This window comes from Drosophila erecta, unplaced genomic scaffold (genome assembly GCF_003286155.1).
Source record: "Drosophila erecta strain 14021-0224.00,06,07 unplaced genomic scaffold, DereRS2 tig00000021-arrow-pilon, whole genome shotgun sequence".
NCBI classification, from domain to species: Eukaryota; Metazoa; Arthropoda; class Insecta; order Diptera; family Drosophilidae; genus Drosophila; species Drosophila erecta.
In genome coordinates, this window is record NW_020825198.1 from 19,687,166 (window position 1) to 19,702,587 (window position 15,422).

The window sequence follows — 15,422 nt, forward strand, 5'->3', positions numbered from 1 at the left end:
TAAGCGATGTGTTTACTGCGCCGGAAAAGTTTCGAGGAAGAAAAGTTTCGTCTTCGATATAATATTTTTCAAGGATATTTTTGGCTATTTTTTTGCCGCCTTCTATTTTATACATATTCCTTAGTACATCTATAGGTTATTCGTCTTATATTACAATGAACTTATCTCCCAGCGAATGTCACCCCATTCCATGTCTTCGCCGTCTAATAAACCAATTATATTATTTATACTACCTTCAAATTAAAATTTTAAACGTTAAGTGCTAAAATCATGACCCTGGACTTGTAAATTTCTGCAGAGACACAAACAAACAAACCTTACATCGCAAATATTTTCTCCGATTCCGGTTCTGCCATGCAATTGATTTATTATTACTGCTTTGATTTGCAAGCGTCAAAAGGCAATTAAATAGAGAATATAGCTTGAGCACTTATAAAATCTTCCTTAGTATTTCGGAGATGATACTTCTATGGAATCAAAACCCACCGAACCGGATCATTTGCGATGCACATCACGTTCTCCTCGGAGAATCCAAACTGATCGTCATGGGCAATACTTCGCCCCTGGCAACATGTTGCCAAGCTATTGAGATAATACGGAAAAAAATTGGGCCTAAGCTCATAAGCATTAAAGGGGACCGCATCTCAGTGGCTCGCTTTCCGCCCTGTAGATAAGCCAAGTACTCGGATGAACTCGAAATATTATAAAATACTTACTGAATAAGTGGCGGTTCCCATCCCAGAAAGCTTTTGCCTGGGAACTGAGCATACATAGAGTGACTCGAGCTGCCTGAGAGCCACTTCATTAGCCAGGAAAACCCAATAGTGTCAACGCATCGAACGAGTTCAACAGCTGTATCCAAGGCAAGTCAACCGATCTGAGCCCGGCTGCCATATCGGAACAGTAGCTTTCGCTGCTAGAGAACTGCACAAAACAGAACTGATTCAGCGGGCAACGAAAGCGACACGCGATTAAAAGTCCCAGGGCAGTCGCGGAAATACCTCAAAATGAAGGCCTTTTTTTGGGCATTCGTGACTTTACTGGGCTACGTCCCGCATTGTACAGTCGCCAAGACTCTATCCAGTGATTTCATAGGTGAGGTTTTTATAACATATATATTATATATCTCTATTACCTCTCTATATCGGAGTTCACCCGAATAATTCTTATTTTTATCACAAAAAATTTAAAATGCTTACTTATACCACTTAGATCTTCTGGACTTCAGCGATAATGCTGAGTTTCAGTGGGGAGAGTCCGAAAATCAGTTATATGAAAATCGCACTGGGGACAACCAAGTCGTGAATTTCCTGTCCCGTCATCGCCTAAACAAGCGGCAGGCTCCCACCTCGCAATTGCTGGTGAGTGCGCTTTTCTCCTACTTACATATAGGTATGGTTTCTTCAACTAATAACCGCAGGAGAACAAGGATTACGGATCATGTAGCACTCCTTTGGGTGAGTCCGGACGATGTCGCCACATTATCTACTGTCGCATGCCAGAACTGAAGAATGATGTCTGGCGTCTGGTCTCTCAGCTGTGCATAATTGAGAAAAGGTAGGTGGCCGCTTAGTTAAGTGGACTATTGTACATATATTCAGATTTTTTGATGTACACCTTGTCTTAAAAGCAAAAATTGATATGTTTACCTTAGCTCCATTGGCATTTGCTGCACCGACCAGTCGACGAGCAACCGATTTAGTCCGCAAGTCGTGACCAATACGGCCAGTGATGAGCCGCGTATCGTTAATAGACCGGAGCAGCGAGGCTGTGGAGTCACCTCGAGGCAGTTTCCGCGACTCACCGGGGGACGGCCAGCCGAGCCAGACGAGTGGCCCTGGATGGCGGCCCTGTTGCAGGAGGGCCTGCCCTTCGTTTGGTGCGGTGGAGTCTTGATCACCGACCGCCATGTGCTTACTGCAGCGCACTGTATCTACAAGAAGAACAAGGAGGACATCTTTGTGCGTCTGGGCGAGTACAACACTCATATGCTTAATGAGACGAGGGCGAGGGATTTCCGGATTGCCAACATGGTGTCCCACATCGATTATAACCCTCAGAACTACGACAATGATATTGCCATTGTCAGGATCGACAGAGCGACTATATTCAACACCTACATCTGGCCAGTTTGCATGCCGCCCGTGAATGAGGATTGGTCAGACAGAAACGCCATTGTCACCGGTTGGGGCACCCAAAAATTTGGCGGACCTCATTCTAACATTCTCATGGAGGTGGGTCAAATCTTAAAGTTTAAATTCAATTTTTATACGCGTTTCTTACTATGTTCTTAAGCTTGATCCAAACAAAATTTGAAACAAATTGGTCATAAGGATTTTTGTTACTCAAGCTGAACATAACAATTTCATCTTTGCATAGAACGCTTGCTTAAAATAAGAAATATTTCAGGTTAACCTGCCGGTTTGGAAGCAGTCTGAATGCCGGTCGTCATTTGTACAGCACGTTCCGGACACCGCCATGTGCGCTGGATTTCCGGAAGGGGGTCAGGACTCCTGTCAAGGCGATAGCGGAGGTCCACTGTTGCTACAACTACCCAACCAGCGTTGGGTCACAATCGGCATCGTGTCCTGGGGCGTCGGCTGCGGAGAGCGGGGTCGCCCGGGTATTTACACACGAGTGGATCGCTACCTGGACTGGATTTTGGCTAATGCAGATGTCTAGAATATACGCACTAACGTCTTCAGTTCGATGGTACATTCAATTTACTTGGCATTAGGATTAACAAATGCTATGGTCTAAATACACTAATTAACCTGAAAACGATCGTTATTTATAAAAACTATCAACACCCGTTTCAACCCCCAAGCTAAAGCTAAGACTAAGGCCATGTCCCCGACTGGGCAGCGGCCGCACTGGAAACTTTCTGCAGTGGCTCCTGCTCCACAACATCGTTGGTTGTCGTTTTGGTTACATCAGTAAACGCTATCTTGTAGACGTCCTCGTAGGTTGTAGCAAAGTGAACCTCCAGACCTTCTGTAATGTACGTGGGCAACTCCTCGAAGTCTTTCTTGTTATCCACAGGCAGAATAAGGCAATTCACTCCACTACGACGGGCCTGATTGAAAGATATTTAGGATGTACACATAAATAGCCCAATTAATTATTTTTTACTTACTGCAATCGTCTTTTCCTTAATACCACCAACGGGTAGCACTTTTCCCTTCAGGGATACTTCGCCCGTCATAGCGACGTCTTGGCGCACCGGCTTTCCAGTGGCCAAGGAAACGAGAGCTGTAATAATGGTGATGCCAGCACTGGGACCGTCTTTCGGTGTGGCCCCTTCAGGAACATGGAGGTGAATGTGTCTGTAAGATAAATATTCAGAATAACAATAATAAAATACAAAGCAAAAATAAAAACTTACTCTTGCTCTAAGAACAAGTTATTGGGTTCAAGCGAATACAAAAAGTTGCGCGCTACCGTTAAGGCTATTTGAGCCGACTCCTTCATAACATCTCCCAAATTTCCGGTGATGTGCAGCGATCCACCAACAGCATTCGGATCTGCTTTCGTCCCCTGGCGTATGTGACGCCTCGAGGTTTCGATGTAAAGCGATGACCCGCCCATGGCCGTCCAGGCCAGACCCATGACTACACCCACCGGTGTTGTCGCATACATGCGATCTGAGCTGAAGATTTGTTTACCCAGGAATGTGGTCAGATTATCAGCGTTAACCGGAAAGTGCTCGCCTTCCTTCTTGACCAGTCGGAAGGCCACCTTGCGAATAACTTTCTCGATATGCTTCTGCAGGTTTCGCACCCCGGATTCCCGACAATAACTGCGGATCAGCATGTTTAAGGCATCCTCGGAAATGTTGATCTGCTTATCCGTCAATCCACAGTCCTTCATTGCCTGTGGCATGAGATACTGACGAGCGATGGCGATCTTTTCTTCGGCAACATACCCAGACATCTCAATCAATTCCATGCGATCTCTTAACGGCTCGGGAATAGTGTCGATCACATTAGCTGTACAAATAAACAGCACTCGCGAAAGATCCACTGGCACATCGAGGTAGTGGTCCAGGAAATTCGCATTCTGCTCGGGATCTAGTAGCTCTAACAATGCTGAGCTAGGATCTCCCTGGTAGCCCCTGAAATAAGTTATATTTTAGATTATGGTATATCTTGGTGTTAGTTGTTTACTTACTTGCCGATCTTGTCCACCTCGTCGATTAGTACCAGTGGATTTTCTATCTTAGTCTTCTTCAGGCACTGAATCAGTTTACCAGGCATAGCGCCCACATAGGTGCGACGATGACCCTTGATCTCGGCCACGTCTGTCATTCCGCCCACACTGAAGCGGAAGTACTCGCGGTTCAAAGCGCGCGCAATGGACTTCGCTATGCTTGTCTTTCCCACACCAGGTGGTCCATGAAAGCATAAGATCTTGCCCTGCGTCGAGCCCTTTAGAGAACTGACCGCAATGAATTCCAATATACGCTTCTTGATATCCTCCATTCCGTAGTGATCGTCGTTTAGTATTTCAGTTGCCTTTTCCAGGCAGAGATTTTCGGTGCTGATAACGCCCCAAGGTAGGGAAGTAAGCCAGTCGAGGTAATTACGTGTTACACTAAAAATAAAGGAACAATTAATTAAGCTATTTTCAAAGTATTTAGAAGTACTCACTTAAACTCGGAGCTGTGACTCTCCAGGAAGTTCAGCTTGGTAAGCTCTTCGTCAATAACTGTCATAATGGCTTCGGGAACCACTTTATCCTTAAGCTTTTCGCGGTACTTTTCACCAATGGCATCCTTGTCGTCTTTTTCGATGCCAAGTTCTTTTTTGATAACTTTCAACTGCTCCTGGAGAATATATTTGCGATGTTGCTGCTTGACTTTTTCCTCTACTTCGCGTCCAATTTTTTGTTGCAGTCTAGAGAGTTCCAACTCTTTCTTGAGTAGAGTTAAGGCTAACTGTAGACGTTCTGGGATCTGGAATAATGATATATATATAATATATACATTCAATAAAAGTTTATATAATTTACATCGGTTTCCTCAAGAATTTTTTGCAGCTCAGCTGGTTCTCCAGCGGAAAGGGAAGCTCCCAAATCACACAGATAAATGGGGTTGTCGACAACTCGTTGATTTTGATGCAGCATCTGCTGTAGACTCTCCCTGGGAAGTACAATAAATTATAGATAAACTTGGTATTTAAATAATATTTGGACATACCTGTACAAGGGATTCATTGTGATTATGTCCCGAAGAGTCTTAATTATCTCCTGAGTTAATGCCTTTACCTCTTCGGTTTGTTTATAAATCGGTTGCTTCACGTTCTCCACTTCTACAATTAGAACAGGTTGGGCGCTGGGCGCAGATTGATTGGCATTTCCTTCCGCTGCAGTCTCAGGATCCACTTTCTCTCCTTGTGTTGGAGGCTTTGGCGAACTCGATGACTCTACTTTGCCTGATTTCAGTGGCGGCTCTAGAGTCTGGTTCTGTGCAAGTTCTTCAGCGGCCGCCGATTCACGTGATTTTCCGGACCGATTCCTGGGTATTCGGCCACGAGGCTTTCGGGCTGTGTCGGGCCTTGATTTTATAGGCGTCGCATCCGCTTGATCAGTGCTTTGATCTTCAGCTGGGATTTGTAATTTTATATTAAATAGAGGATAATGCAAAGTTGTCATTTTCACTAAGGGCAGAAACATACGTCACATATCTGGGCGCTTAGTGGGTTTGCGGAAAATATGCTTACCGGGCTTAGGAGGTGGTACGTCCTCTACCACGTGGCCTGTGATTCGAATACGACGGTGGGCCACCACAACCATGCGGAGCTTATCACCCAGATCCTGGAGCTCTTGGATTTGCGCAAATGACCCGAGATTGTAGACATCATCCAAATTGGTAATAAGCTCCTCTTCGCCATCAGTTTTTTTAAGGAAGACACCCACATAAGGTTGATTCAGCTTGACTTTGCGACGCAGCAGGTCCATGATTATGGGATTGGATACCTGATTACACATCGGATTTTTCGGAAACGAAAGAATTTAATATTACTTTATTATTAGGGCGTGCTTTTTAATTATCTAAAAACTGATTAAAAGCCTAGCTTATTGATTGGATCAATTAATAATACACATGGTCCTCTAGTGGCATGAAACCTTACCTCAACAATCTTCATAAAGCGGGGAAAGAGAGGATTCTTGCGCATGGCCAACAGTGGGACATGTGGCCACACGTCCGGCACCGCCACGGTTGCCGGAAGCTGGGAATCCCGTTCGGATATAAGTTCGGGTCCCTGACTCTCCGACATAAGATCCTCGTCAGAATCATCCCGCTTGCGGCTATAGAAGCGCTGCACTATCAAATTGGATCCGTGGAATCCCTGGAGGCGCAGCGAGCGATCGCGGCAGTATTGCATCAGGGAACTCTGTACGGGACGATTCCGTGTCCACACTGACGCCGAGGCGATGCCCCGCATCATGGGGCGCACTCGGATAGCGCGGGCTAACATATTGAAAGCAGTATCCACTCGCAATTTACTTAGAAATAACTAGAAATGGTAGAAAAACAATTTGCAGTCCAAATGTGTGGTGAGTGATTATGTGACGGCTGGTGAAATGACAGCGGCAGACAGTGCTGCAAAACGATTTCGTTTATTCTTGCACAGTGGTACCAGTGAAATTAAAAAAAAATGAATTGCAATAGGCAATAGAAATATAACCAGTATCAGTAGCATTATTACCGTCATGGATATCATTACCCAAATACGCAACATATTTTGTTATATATATTTTGAACAATCGGCTCTTAGATTATACTTAAGGTGAATAAAATGTTTTATGCAAATCGCGTATTTTTATATCTTTTTGATTTATAAATTTAAAAATATATATATATGTATATATATTTTTTTTAAGTGAAATACTTCTAGGCGTTAACAAGTTCAAAAATACCTATGACTTTGTTTTTGTGCTACAGCACCTGAAATCAATTTGAGAATGTTGTCCCTTATGTTAGGATTTCTAATTTTTTTTTATATTTTGATTTTATTCTTTTGAATTTTGTAAGTAAGCACCCATTTGTAAAACAAATCTGAATTTTGTTTTTTTAAATGTAAAATTGGTAAATTATACTTTTCGAAGTTTTCTGTATTAAGCCCACAGTACAAACAGTGTTGATAACCGGCGAAATATAAACGGAAGACAGGAAAATATCAACCAAGTCTAAGATTTAACAAAATTGTATTTATCTGCATTTAACCATGGTTTCCCGATTTGACCAACAAAAGACCAAGCACCAGCTCTTCCACGTGTCCCTCAGCCTTGCCACCATCCTGATCTGCATGGCATACATGCAGTATCGCCGCAATTGGGCACATCTCGGCAGCTTCTGGGATTCTCTGGTCGTCCCTATTGTTTTCCTCGGAGAGCTGCTAAAAGTTGTATTGGCTCGCTTCTATGGGAAGGTTGAGGATGGCGTCCTGACCGCTAAACAGCGCCAAAAAAAGAACTCGTACTTTACGCCGCGGGAGCTCCTCGGAGGATTCACCTTGCAGTTCCTGTGCACACTCCTCTACGCCTTCATTTGCATCATTTTGGGAGCCCCGGTGCTGGGCAACTATGAGCAGACTTTCGTTTTGGCCTTACTGATGACCTTGCTGACAGTGTCACCTACGGTTTTCCTCCTTGGAGGCGGTGGAGCCCTTCAAGTGTGCTTCTGCGAGAAGCCGGACTTTGTGACCAAGTGCGAGGACACCGCTCTGAACCTGTTCAAGTACAATGCACTGGGCGGTATTCTGGGCGCTTGGGCCGGTAGCGTAGTGGCCCCACTGGACTGGGGACGTGACTGGCAGGCTTATCCCATACCGAACGTGATCGGAGCACTCTTGGGTAGCGCTCTGGGCAATATATACGCTTGTACGCATGTCCTCTACGCCACAGCCCGAGTTTACATGAGCAAGAAACGCACTTAAATCTAATAATAAATGCTTTTAATTCTGCCACAAAGATTATTACGTTGCGCTGCCACTGAAATCAACTCATCCACTAAGAACCACGTCATCATCTCGTCTAGTCAGCAGCTTAGGAACTACCAAAAAGCAATTAAAACTTTAATGTTACATGTTAAGGCATATTACTAGCGTGTATTATTAATGAATTCTTTTTTAAATCAATCAATTAATAAACTAACAAATTATGAATTTAACCAAAAGCGGTAACGGCAACCCATTAACCATATCCCATAATTCCTTTCCCAATTAAAACTTGTTTTCTGTTTTATGCGCAGCTTAAGAGTCTCGGTCAAAGAAGAAGGTACTTTTTACCGTGAGATCTAGTTTATACTGTGACGTTCGATACAAAATATATAAATTTTCACATGCTGAGGGCCAAAAAGCTTACTAATTTTAAAACCTTGATCTCAATCAAATGACAATACCATTTTTTAGCATATAACTGATAGACAGATAACATATAATGATTTAATAACACCATTTGACGAATATCTTAAGCTTTTACAGCCATTACAAAGCTCTCATCTTCCAGTAGACACCGTTGGGCAACATAGTTATCATTGGGCTCCCAGTAGTCTTCTTCATCAGCATCAGCCAAGGGCTGCCAAGCATCCTCATTATTAACCGCTCCCTCGGGTAGTGGAAACTCCCGTCGATTGTCTATGGTGTCGTCAAAAGAATGTCTTCTTCGGAGAAAAGACGCTGTTGGCGCAGCTGGACAGTGTCCAGTCTCAAAAAGTTTGTAAAGCTTAATAAAGTGCAAGCCATAGGCCAAGCGCTGGCCCTCCTCCCTAGCTACCAAGGCGCTCCAACTTAGGACCAATGTGGCGTGTGGAACATAGTCAGCTACGCTTGCGTTGAACTCTTCCGTGGAGATGTTGGTATTGAAATACACCGTCTCTTCGTTAGTGAGGAAGCTGTGCGGGTCGTGTATCGAGGGCATGTGCTGCTCCACCTGCTGAGCGTGCTGGCCAGGCAAGATCTTCAAATGGGATAGTCGCGAATGAAGCAATGTTTTAATCGATGGAATGTCTTGGAATTCTTCTTGTGTGTCTTTCCCGATAAGGCGGCACTGGAAATTGCAGCATATGGAAGACTTGAGGCACTGTGCTCCCGCCTGTCCCGGGCTGACTCCCATACTGTTCATTACTGTAAACAAAAAATACATTAGTTTAAAATCCCCTGTATTAGATTTAAGGTACATTACATACACATAGCAAAATATAAATGATATATAAATTAAAAGTTCATTGATGTTGCAACTTAAAGATCTCAGTATTATCAATTCGTTAACTTACTGTATAACTTTTCGGGATTCAACTTAAATTCCTTGGAGTACAATGAAATAGAGTTGATGTACACTTCCGTTCCTTCCACTGCATGCTGGTTCCTAACGTTCACATCCAGTCCCAGTTCATTGGTCACCGTATTGCTGACCACACAAGTGGAGTCTGCCTGCAGGCAGCTTTCTACCTGCAGCTGCCAAATATGGCGAACCAATCGATATTTAATGGGTGAATTGGCTACCGTTGGCAAGGAGTAGTAAAATAGTAGGCGTAAGGTAAAGGGTCCCGCCTGGTGTGGAGCCTGCACCCACAAAGAAATGGTTTGAACTTGCTGGGCGTCTAGGGCAGCCAACCCAGGTCGGTTTAGTAATCGGTAAACGCGCTGTGCACGGATTTCCTTATCCTTAACTAGTTTGTCATTGGAAAGATTGCGAAGAGCTAAAAAAAAATGTAAAATGTAAAAAAATGCATAAATAAAATGTATTAGTTACTTACAACTCATCATAGCCAGTGGCATTTGGCTGTGCTGATCCAAAAGGGATACACAGCGCGGGTTGTCGCATCCCAAATAGATCTCCTCAATCGGAGAAATTCCCAGATTCCGAAGAGTTACATGAACGGGAACAATTTCACCAGCCAACAGTCGACTGGGGACGGGAGTAAAGCTTACATTCATGGCGGGTAGTTGGGGAACCAGTTTGATGGTTAATCTGTTGTCCAAAACAGTCTGCGAAGATTGCTTAGCATTGTGAGGCCTAATCTTTTGCGTTTCGAACTGTAAGGTACCCAGGAGGCTGGCTGCAGGTTCCGCACTGGCTGCTACACGGCAAACGACTCCCAAAACATTCAGACGTCCGGTCAACTTGGGAGTCAGCTTAAAGTGCAAAGTTTCTTCGGCCTGTTCAGCCAAATTGATGGAAGCCACACAGCTCGTTTTGATTGCTGCTCCTACTGCTATTTTATTAGCACTATCCGATGATTCCTCATAAGTACAGGCGTTGGAGAGCACTTCATCATTGTCCAGAGTGAGTTTCCACAGTAGATCAATCTCGGATAGGGTTATTCCACATCGAACGCTATTTGAGAGGGTAACAGCTAGCTCAATGGGTTCACCTTGCACGGCAACTGGAGTTTCCAATGCAGGCTGCTGCTTAGTGTACAAGTATCTCGAGGGCTTAAAGACAAAGGGTTTATTATTGGCAGCCGTGATCACAAGCATCTCTTCAATCTTGTTCCAAATGGGCTCATCTGCATTTAGATTCGAGTTGATATCTATGTTGGTGGCCGGCACATGAGGTGCCACAGCCGACGGGGATTGCACTAAAGTAAGAACACGAACGGAAGATTGCACTACTTGTGGTAAGGCATGTGGTAGTAATCCCAGCTCAGGACTTCGCTTAACAAGTTCCTGAAAAAAATAAATTAGTAGTTTTATATTGATAGTTTTATAAAATATGGTTTGCAGATAAACATTTGGTAAATTTATTAAAATTATGCATTTTACAAACTTACATTTTGAGTCTGAATGTACTCCTTTAAGAAACTGGTCTGCTGTTGGGCACTTTGAAGGCTTCCAGGTCTCAGTAAATGGGCAAAAGATCGACTAGCCTCCTCAAGTTGTTTTAGCATATAGGCCTGCTTGGCCACCGTATATTGAATATGATCCTCAGCCAAACTCCATTCGCGCTTTTGAAAGACCTGGTAGGCCTGGCGATAACAACGGTATGCATGCTTTCTTTGTCCAGCTCGGGAATAACGATTCCCGGCCAGCACAATATGGAAGGCATACTTCCTGTGCATTGGCGGTTGCGTTACTAGAAAACAGTACGATGCCTGCTCCAGCAAGAGGGCTGAGCGAAGATCTGATTCCTCATTGGTCATGCGAATCAATTGCTTGGCCACTTCACTATATAGTCGCGCAGTTTTTAAACATTCCATGCTTAGGAGCGTAGCTCTGGTCGCAAATTGCTGCAATCTGCAATAACAAAATAATAAAATGTGGTTGAACAAATCCCACAATTAACTTACTTGCACACTGTGAGATAACACACAATTGCATCTTCCATGTAGTCATATGTCTTTCTTTGGGCAGTACCCAACATAAAGGCCGATAGGGCAGCCATTTCCAAGGCTCCTGCATAGTATTGCCATGCTGAGTCCGCATTGAAATCTCGTTTGGCTTGGTGGTAGGCTTGGAAAGCCAAATTATAATGACCAAACATAAAGTAGAGATCGCCTAACTTTCGTGTTTGGAGCTCCGCAGATTCCTTGGTGTAGCTGTGAACATGACGGTTAACCATTAAAATGTAATAAATCTTAATTTCAACATAATAAATCTTACATAACTGCGTTTTGATTGTTTGCTCCTGCTCCCGGCTTGCTAGTGACAAACCATCGTTTCGTAGCGCTTAAGAGGGACTTGCTGACGCCCTTTTTGTTGGTCACTCCCTCGGCGAGAATAGCCACCAGATGCTCAATATAGGGAATCAATGCTCGAACAGCATAGTCCTGGACAAAGTGTCTCAGGTTGTCAATGTCCCGACTGGTAAGACACCCGCCGTGCGGAGCATCCGCTTCTAATTCATTTCCCCAAACGTTGGGATTAATCGTTTGAGAGGCAATACTCTCGCTGCTGATGCTAAATTTTGAATTAATGGCCTCTGTGGCGCTTTCCTGCATGGGACTGAGCGGATGAAGCATGGCCAGATCGCTATCCTGAGCACTGGCTCCTTCCAGGAGTTGGGACATTTGCATAGCAGGCATAGATATGACAGAAACCGCTTCCTGTGGCGATTTCGGTGCACTAAGATCCGTCGAGGGTAGATTTGCATCACCTTTGGGTTGTCTTTTTATAAACGTTGCCCAGTGATCTGGAACTTCGGCTGCGCTTTGAGAGTCCAGCGAGTTAATCGACACCAGAAAACACTTGCTGTCTCCGAAGGTGGATTTGAGCAGCTCGAATCCCTGCTGTGCCTTGGACAAGTCTCCCTGGCTGGCTTCGTGCAGCACCACGTAACTATTTAGGACCTCGGTAGGATGGAACCACTTGGGCAGCTTTTGGGGCGTAATGCTTTGCATCTGCTGCACACGTTGTCCCAGTTTGTGGGCGGTCTCCACGATCTGGGGATCTGCGCTAGAAAGCACTAGCAAACAGCTTAATAAATGTCGGGTGAACTCATGATCCGCCGGGAACTGCACAGTTAAAAAGGTCTCACGCCACTGCTCGAACCATGGTTCCGATGTGGGCAACTCAAGGTCTATATCAGCTGTAGAATAATGGTAAATAAGTTACCAACAGATATATTTGCATTAGTAATACGCTTACCTATGGTGGCCAGTCTGGTTTTGTCATTGTGGGCATTGGTCACTGACTCGTTGAGCATCTTCCTGGCCAAAATTGTTTGAGGCGGCCGCCAGTCCACGTCACAGAAGTTGAGGCGGAGTCCACGAACCGATACACTAGTCCCGGAAACGTCGCGAAAGTGTGCTAAAAATGGTGTTCAAAATCATTTAACTTTTTGCAGCTTAGATTGTGTTGCTAAATTTGAGTTAATACAAGGGTAGTTTAAATATTAATTAAATTACATGGTTTTTAGTTTAAGCAAACAACTTTAAAAAAATATATTTTCCAAACTGCCCAAAATATATGTGATACATATATATTTTATTTCATTTGTTATAGTTTAGCGGAAATCATTGATTTCATTGATTGATAGCATTAAAGTTTACCACCTTCTGAGCTTAAACATGTCATCCGCAAGATGACAACCTTAAAAAATCAACTTTGTATGAAAAATGTTAAATAACCAAGACGAAGTGGTTGGAAGTTCCTTCAAATACCTATTTGCTTGGCCCCGTCTATACCTTGTTTACCTCACCCGTGCACCCCTCACAATCCAACACATCCACATCCCATTCACTCACCATCATTTGGCAACTTTGCGAACGGCTGCAGGAGCTCCACGAAGGAGAGGTTGTTCCGGTGGCAGATCTCGTCCGCCTGCGGACTGGACAGCACGCCGATCAGCGGCGAGAAGATGTTCCGGATGATGTCGCGGGCATTGTAGCTCTGGCCCGTCAGGTGCAGCATTACTCCAATTATTTACAAAGAAAATACAGAACACCACACAACAATTGGGGGGAGCAGCTATAGATGGCACTCAATGCAAATGTTTATCGATACTATCGCTACATGCAGAAAGCCGACAGCTGTTTTCTGCGCAAAAATCGAGCGCTTCTTCTTCCAGAAAATACAAAAATATTGCTATGAAAACAAATATGGCTTGGTTCTTTCGGGGCGATTTTTTGTTATGTCGGTAACCATTTCCTAACGCCGCAGAAATTAGCATTTATTTCTCGCTCTATTTCGTGTAAAGGCGAGTTGCAACGAAACGAAATTATTATTAGTACTCTTAAAAATATTAAAGCTCGATCACCAACCAACTATCGTTGTATTTTGACATTCCGCCACTTGTCGTGGTGAGTTTTCCGCCACCACTTGCGCCACAAAACGGTCACTTTGAAGCGCGGGAAAGAAGTCAGCTGTCACCACGAAATTTGTGAGAAAAGAAGCGGAATAATTGTGATAAATAAACTCAAAATAGCGACAGACAATTGCACAAACCTGATTTATGTTATAACCAAAACAAATTACTAGCATTCCACTACAAATATCAAGTGTTTGCCGAGCGTTTAACAGGTGGATTTTGCAAAGACACGCAATTCCCCAGGCGGGCAAAAGCAGAACCGCTGACAAAAAAGCGCGCCGAAGAAGGAATCTTGAAAAACTCGGTCTACGCTCTGCAATCCTCGAGGTACAGTCATGGCCAAGGTGCACATCACCAATGTGGTAGTGCTGGACAACCCGAGCAGCTTCTTCAACCCCTTTCAGTTCGAGCTGACGTTCGAGTGCATTGAGGAGCTGAAGGAGGATCTAGAGTGGAAGATGATCTACGTAGGCTCGGCAGAGTCCGAGGAGCACGACCAAGTGCTGGACACCATATACGTGGGACCTGTGCCCGAGGGGCGACACATCTTTGTTTTCCAGGCGGATCCGCCAGACGTCAGCAAAATCCCGGAACCAGATGCGGTGGGCGTCACCATTGTCCTGCTAACCTGCTCCTACCGCGGCCAGGAATTTGTCCGTGTGGGCTACTATGTGAACAACGACTACGCGGACCCGGAGATGCGCGAGAACCCGCCAACGAAGCCTCTCTTCGACAAGCTGACGCGCAACATCCTGGCCAGCAAGCCGCGCGTCACCCGCTTCAAGATCAATTGGGATTACGGGCACATCAACGGAAATGGAAACGGCGTGGAGAACGGCCATGAAGATGAAATGGTCACCGATGGACCGTCCACATCGGAGGTGGCTTCAGTTGTTGTCCATCCCGAAGACGACAACAGTCTGGCCATGCCCATCGAGAACGGGATTAAGGCCTTGAACGAGAACTCCAACTCACTGGCCATGGAATGTTGAGAGCTGCCGGCAGTCCAAACAATGACCACACCAACACACTGTCTCTCCCCTCAAACCAACGTGGGCTACAATGGATAACTTGCGGGGTATCCCGATTCGGACGCTCTTAGCAGTTCTCATCCTCGTCCCCCTATTTACTTCTAAGTAATTAATAACTAATGCAAAAATATATGTATACATTAAATTATTTCTTAAACTATCAATTTTCTTAGCTATGTATGTATAACTTTTTTCTGAATGCATATGAGTGCGCACATATTTGCATTTGAAGATGACTATTACCTTTTTGTCAAAGTTAAGTTAACCCTGTTTAATAACAATTAACCATATCTTGACAGAAACTCCGTTTTCAATAATTGCACTTTTTTTTGTACAGCATTGATTTAATGACTGAGTAGAAAATGTGGCAAAGGACCTTATAACAATTAGTCATGTTCTTGAAAGAAACGTTGTTTTCAATAATTGCATTTTGTAGAGAATTGATTTATTGCCTGAATGATTTGAATATTGTTTAAAAAAGTTATGTAAAAAATGGGAAATTAAACCACATTAGGAGGGAAATATAAGATTATCAGAACAGTATTAGACAAAATGTCTTAATTATTTATTTTAAAAATTTCGAAAAATATTTGAAAACCTGTATTTTTGTCAACTTGTAGTTTTTTAAAATTTGGACTC

The 15,422-nt window shown here is 44.0% G+C and overlaps 5 protein-coding genes across 6 annotated transcripts; 3 read left to right on the forward strand and 2 right to left on the reverse strand.

The window, feature by feature from the left end:
- Positions 1 to 629: 629 nt before the first annotated feature.
- LOC6545345 (trypsin-1) lies at positions 630 to 2,781 on the forward strand. The gene is made up of 5 exons (XM_001973324.3): positions 630 to 1,095; positions 1,213 to 1,361; positions 1,421 to 1,557; positions 1,655 to 2,234; positions 2,410 to 2,781. The coding sequence occupies exons 1-5, from the start codon at positions 1,008 to 1,010 to the stop codon at positions 2,680 to 2,682; spliced, it is 1,227 nt and encodes a 408-aa protein (XP_001973360.1). The 5' UTR covers positions 630 to 1,007; the 3' UTR covers positions 2,683 to 2,781.
- Positions 2,701 to 6,623, reverse strand: LOC6545346 (lon protease homolog, mitochondrial). Of its 2 annotated transcripts, none has more exons than XM_001973325.3 (9): positions 6,132 to 6,623; positions 5,721 to 5,976; positions 5,198 to 5,603; positions 5,011 to 5,140; positions 4,650 to 4,954; positions 4,171 to 4,593; positions 3,386 to 4,114; positions 3,137 to 3,326; positions 2,701 to 3,076 (listed from the first exon to the last, which is right to left on the reverse strand). In XM_001973325.3, exons 1-9 carry the CDS (start codon positions 6,477 to 6,479, stop codon positions 2,840 to 2,842), a joined length of 3,024 nt encoding a protein of 1,007 aa, XP_001973361.1. In that variant the 5' UTR covers positions 6,480 to 6,623; the 3' UTR covers positions 2,701 to 2,839. The 2 variants fall into 2 exon arrangements, with proteins under 2 accessions (XP_001973361.1, XP_015012980.1); XM_015157494.2 differs by having other exon boundaries at positions 5,198 to 5,657.
- Positions 6,624 to 7,126: 503 nt separating this feature from the next.
- Positions 7,127 to 7,976, forward strand: LOC6545347 (uncharacterized protein C1450.15). Its single transcript, XM_001973326.3, has one exon. The coding sequence runs from the start codon at positions 7,230 to 7,232 to the stop codon at positions 7,938 to 7,940; it is 711 nt and encodes a 236-aa protein (XP_001973362.1). The 5' UTR covers positions 7,127 to 7,229; the 3' UTR covers positions 7,941 to 7,976.
- A 149-nt stretch (positions 7,977 to 8,125) lies between these two features.
- On the reverse strand, positions 8,126 to 13,523 carry LOC6545522 (trafficking protein particle complex subunit 8). The gene is made up of 8 exons (XM_001973327.3): positions 13,190 to 13,523; positions 12,591 to 12,752; positions 11,607 to 12,531; positions 11,294 to 11,542; positions 10,778 to 11,240; positions 9,761 to 10,673; positions 9,278 to 9,703; positions 8,126 to 9,128 (listed from the first exon to the last, which is right to left on the reverse strand). Exons 1-8 carry the CDS (start codon positions 13,353 to 13,355, stop codon positions 8,473 to 8,475), a joined length of 3,960 nt encoding a protein of 1,319 aa, XP_001973363.1. The 5' UTR covers positions 13,356 to 13,523; the 3' UTR covers positions 8,126 to 8,472.
- A 222-nt stretch (positions 13,524 to 13,745) lies between these two features.
- On the forward strand, positions 13,746 to 15,326 carry LOC6545523 (histone chaperone asf1). The gene has a single exon (XM_001973328.3). It carries the CDS (start codon positions 14,088 to 14,090, stop codon positions 14,742 to 14,744), a length of 657 nt encoding a protein of 218 aa, XP_001973364.1. The 5' UTR covers positions 13,746 to 14,087; the 3' UTR covers positions 14,745 to 15,326.
- Positions 15,327 to 15,422: the final 96 nt, after the last annotated feature.

Bases quoted from the DNA above. Each gene is read 5' to 3' on its own strand.
- LOC6545345 (XM_001973324.3), top strand. From the start codon at position 1,008: ATGAAGGCCTTTTTTTGGGCATTCGTGACTTTACTGGGCTACGTCCCG. The intron at 1,558-1,654 runs GTAGGTGGCCGC...TGTTTACCTTAG, and splicing joins CTGTGCATAATTGAGAAAAG to CTCCATTGGCATTTGCTGCA. The intron at 2,235-2,409 runs GTGGGTCAAATC...GAAATATTTCAG, and splicing joins ATTCTAACATTCTCATGGAG to GTTAACCTGCCGGTTTGGAA.
- LOC6545346 (XM_015157494.2), bottom strand. From the start codon at position 6,479: ATGTTAGCCCGCGCTATCCGAGTGCGCCCCATGATGCGGGGCATCGCC. The intron at 4,955-5,010 runs GTAAATTATATA...TCATTATTCCAG, and splicing joins AAATTCTTGAGGAAACCGAT to ATCCCAGAACGTCTACAGTT. The intron at 3,077-3,136 runs GTAAGTAAAAAA...TCTTTCAATCAG, and splicing joins TTAAGGAAAAGACGATTGCA to GCCCGTCGTAGTGGAGTGAA.
- LOC6545347 (XM_001973326.3), top strand. From the start codon at position 7,230: ATGGTTTCCCGATTTGACCAACAAAAGACCAAGCACCAGCTCTTCCAC.
- LOC6545522 (XM_001973327.3), bottom strand. From the start codon at position 13,355: ATGCTGCACCTGACGGGCCAGAGCTACAATGCCCGCGACATCATCCGG. The intron at 11,241-11,293 runs GTAAGTTAATTG...TTGTTATTGCAG, and splicing joins TGTTATCTCACAGTGTGCAA to ATTGCAGCAATTTGCGACCA. The intron at 9,704-9,760 runs GTAAGTAACTAA...ATTTTTTTTTAG, and splicing joins GCCACTGGCTATGATGAGTT to CTCTTCGCAATCTTTCCAAT.
- LOC6545523 (XM_001973328.3), top strand. From the start codon at position 14,088: ATGGCCAAGGTGCACATCACCAATGTGGTAGTGCTGGACAACCCGAGC.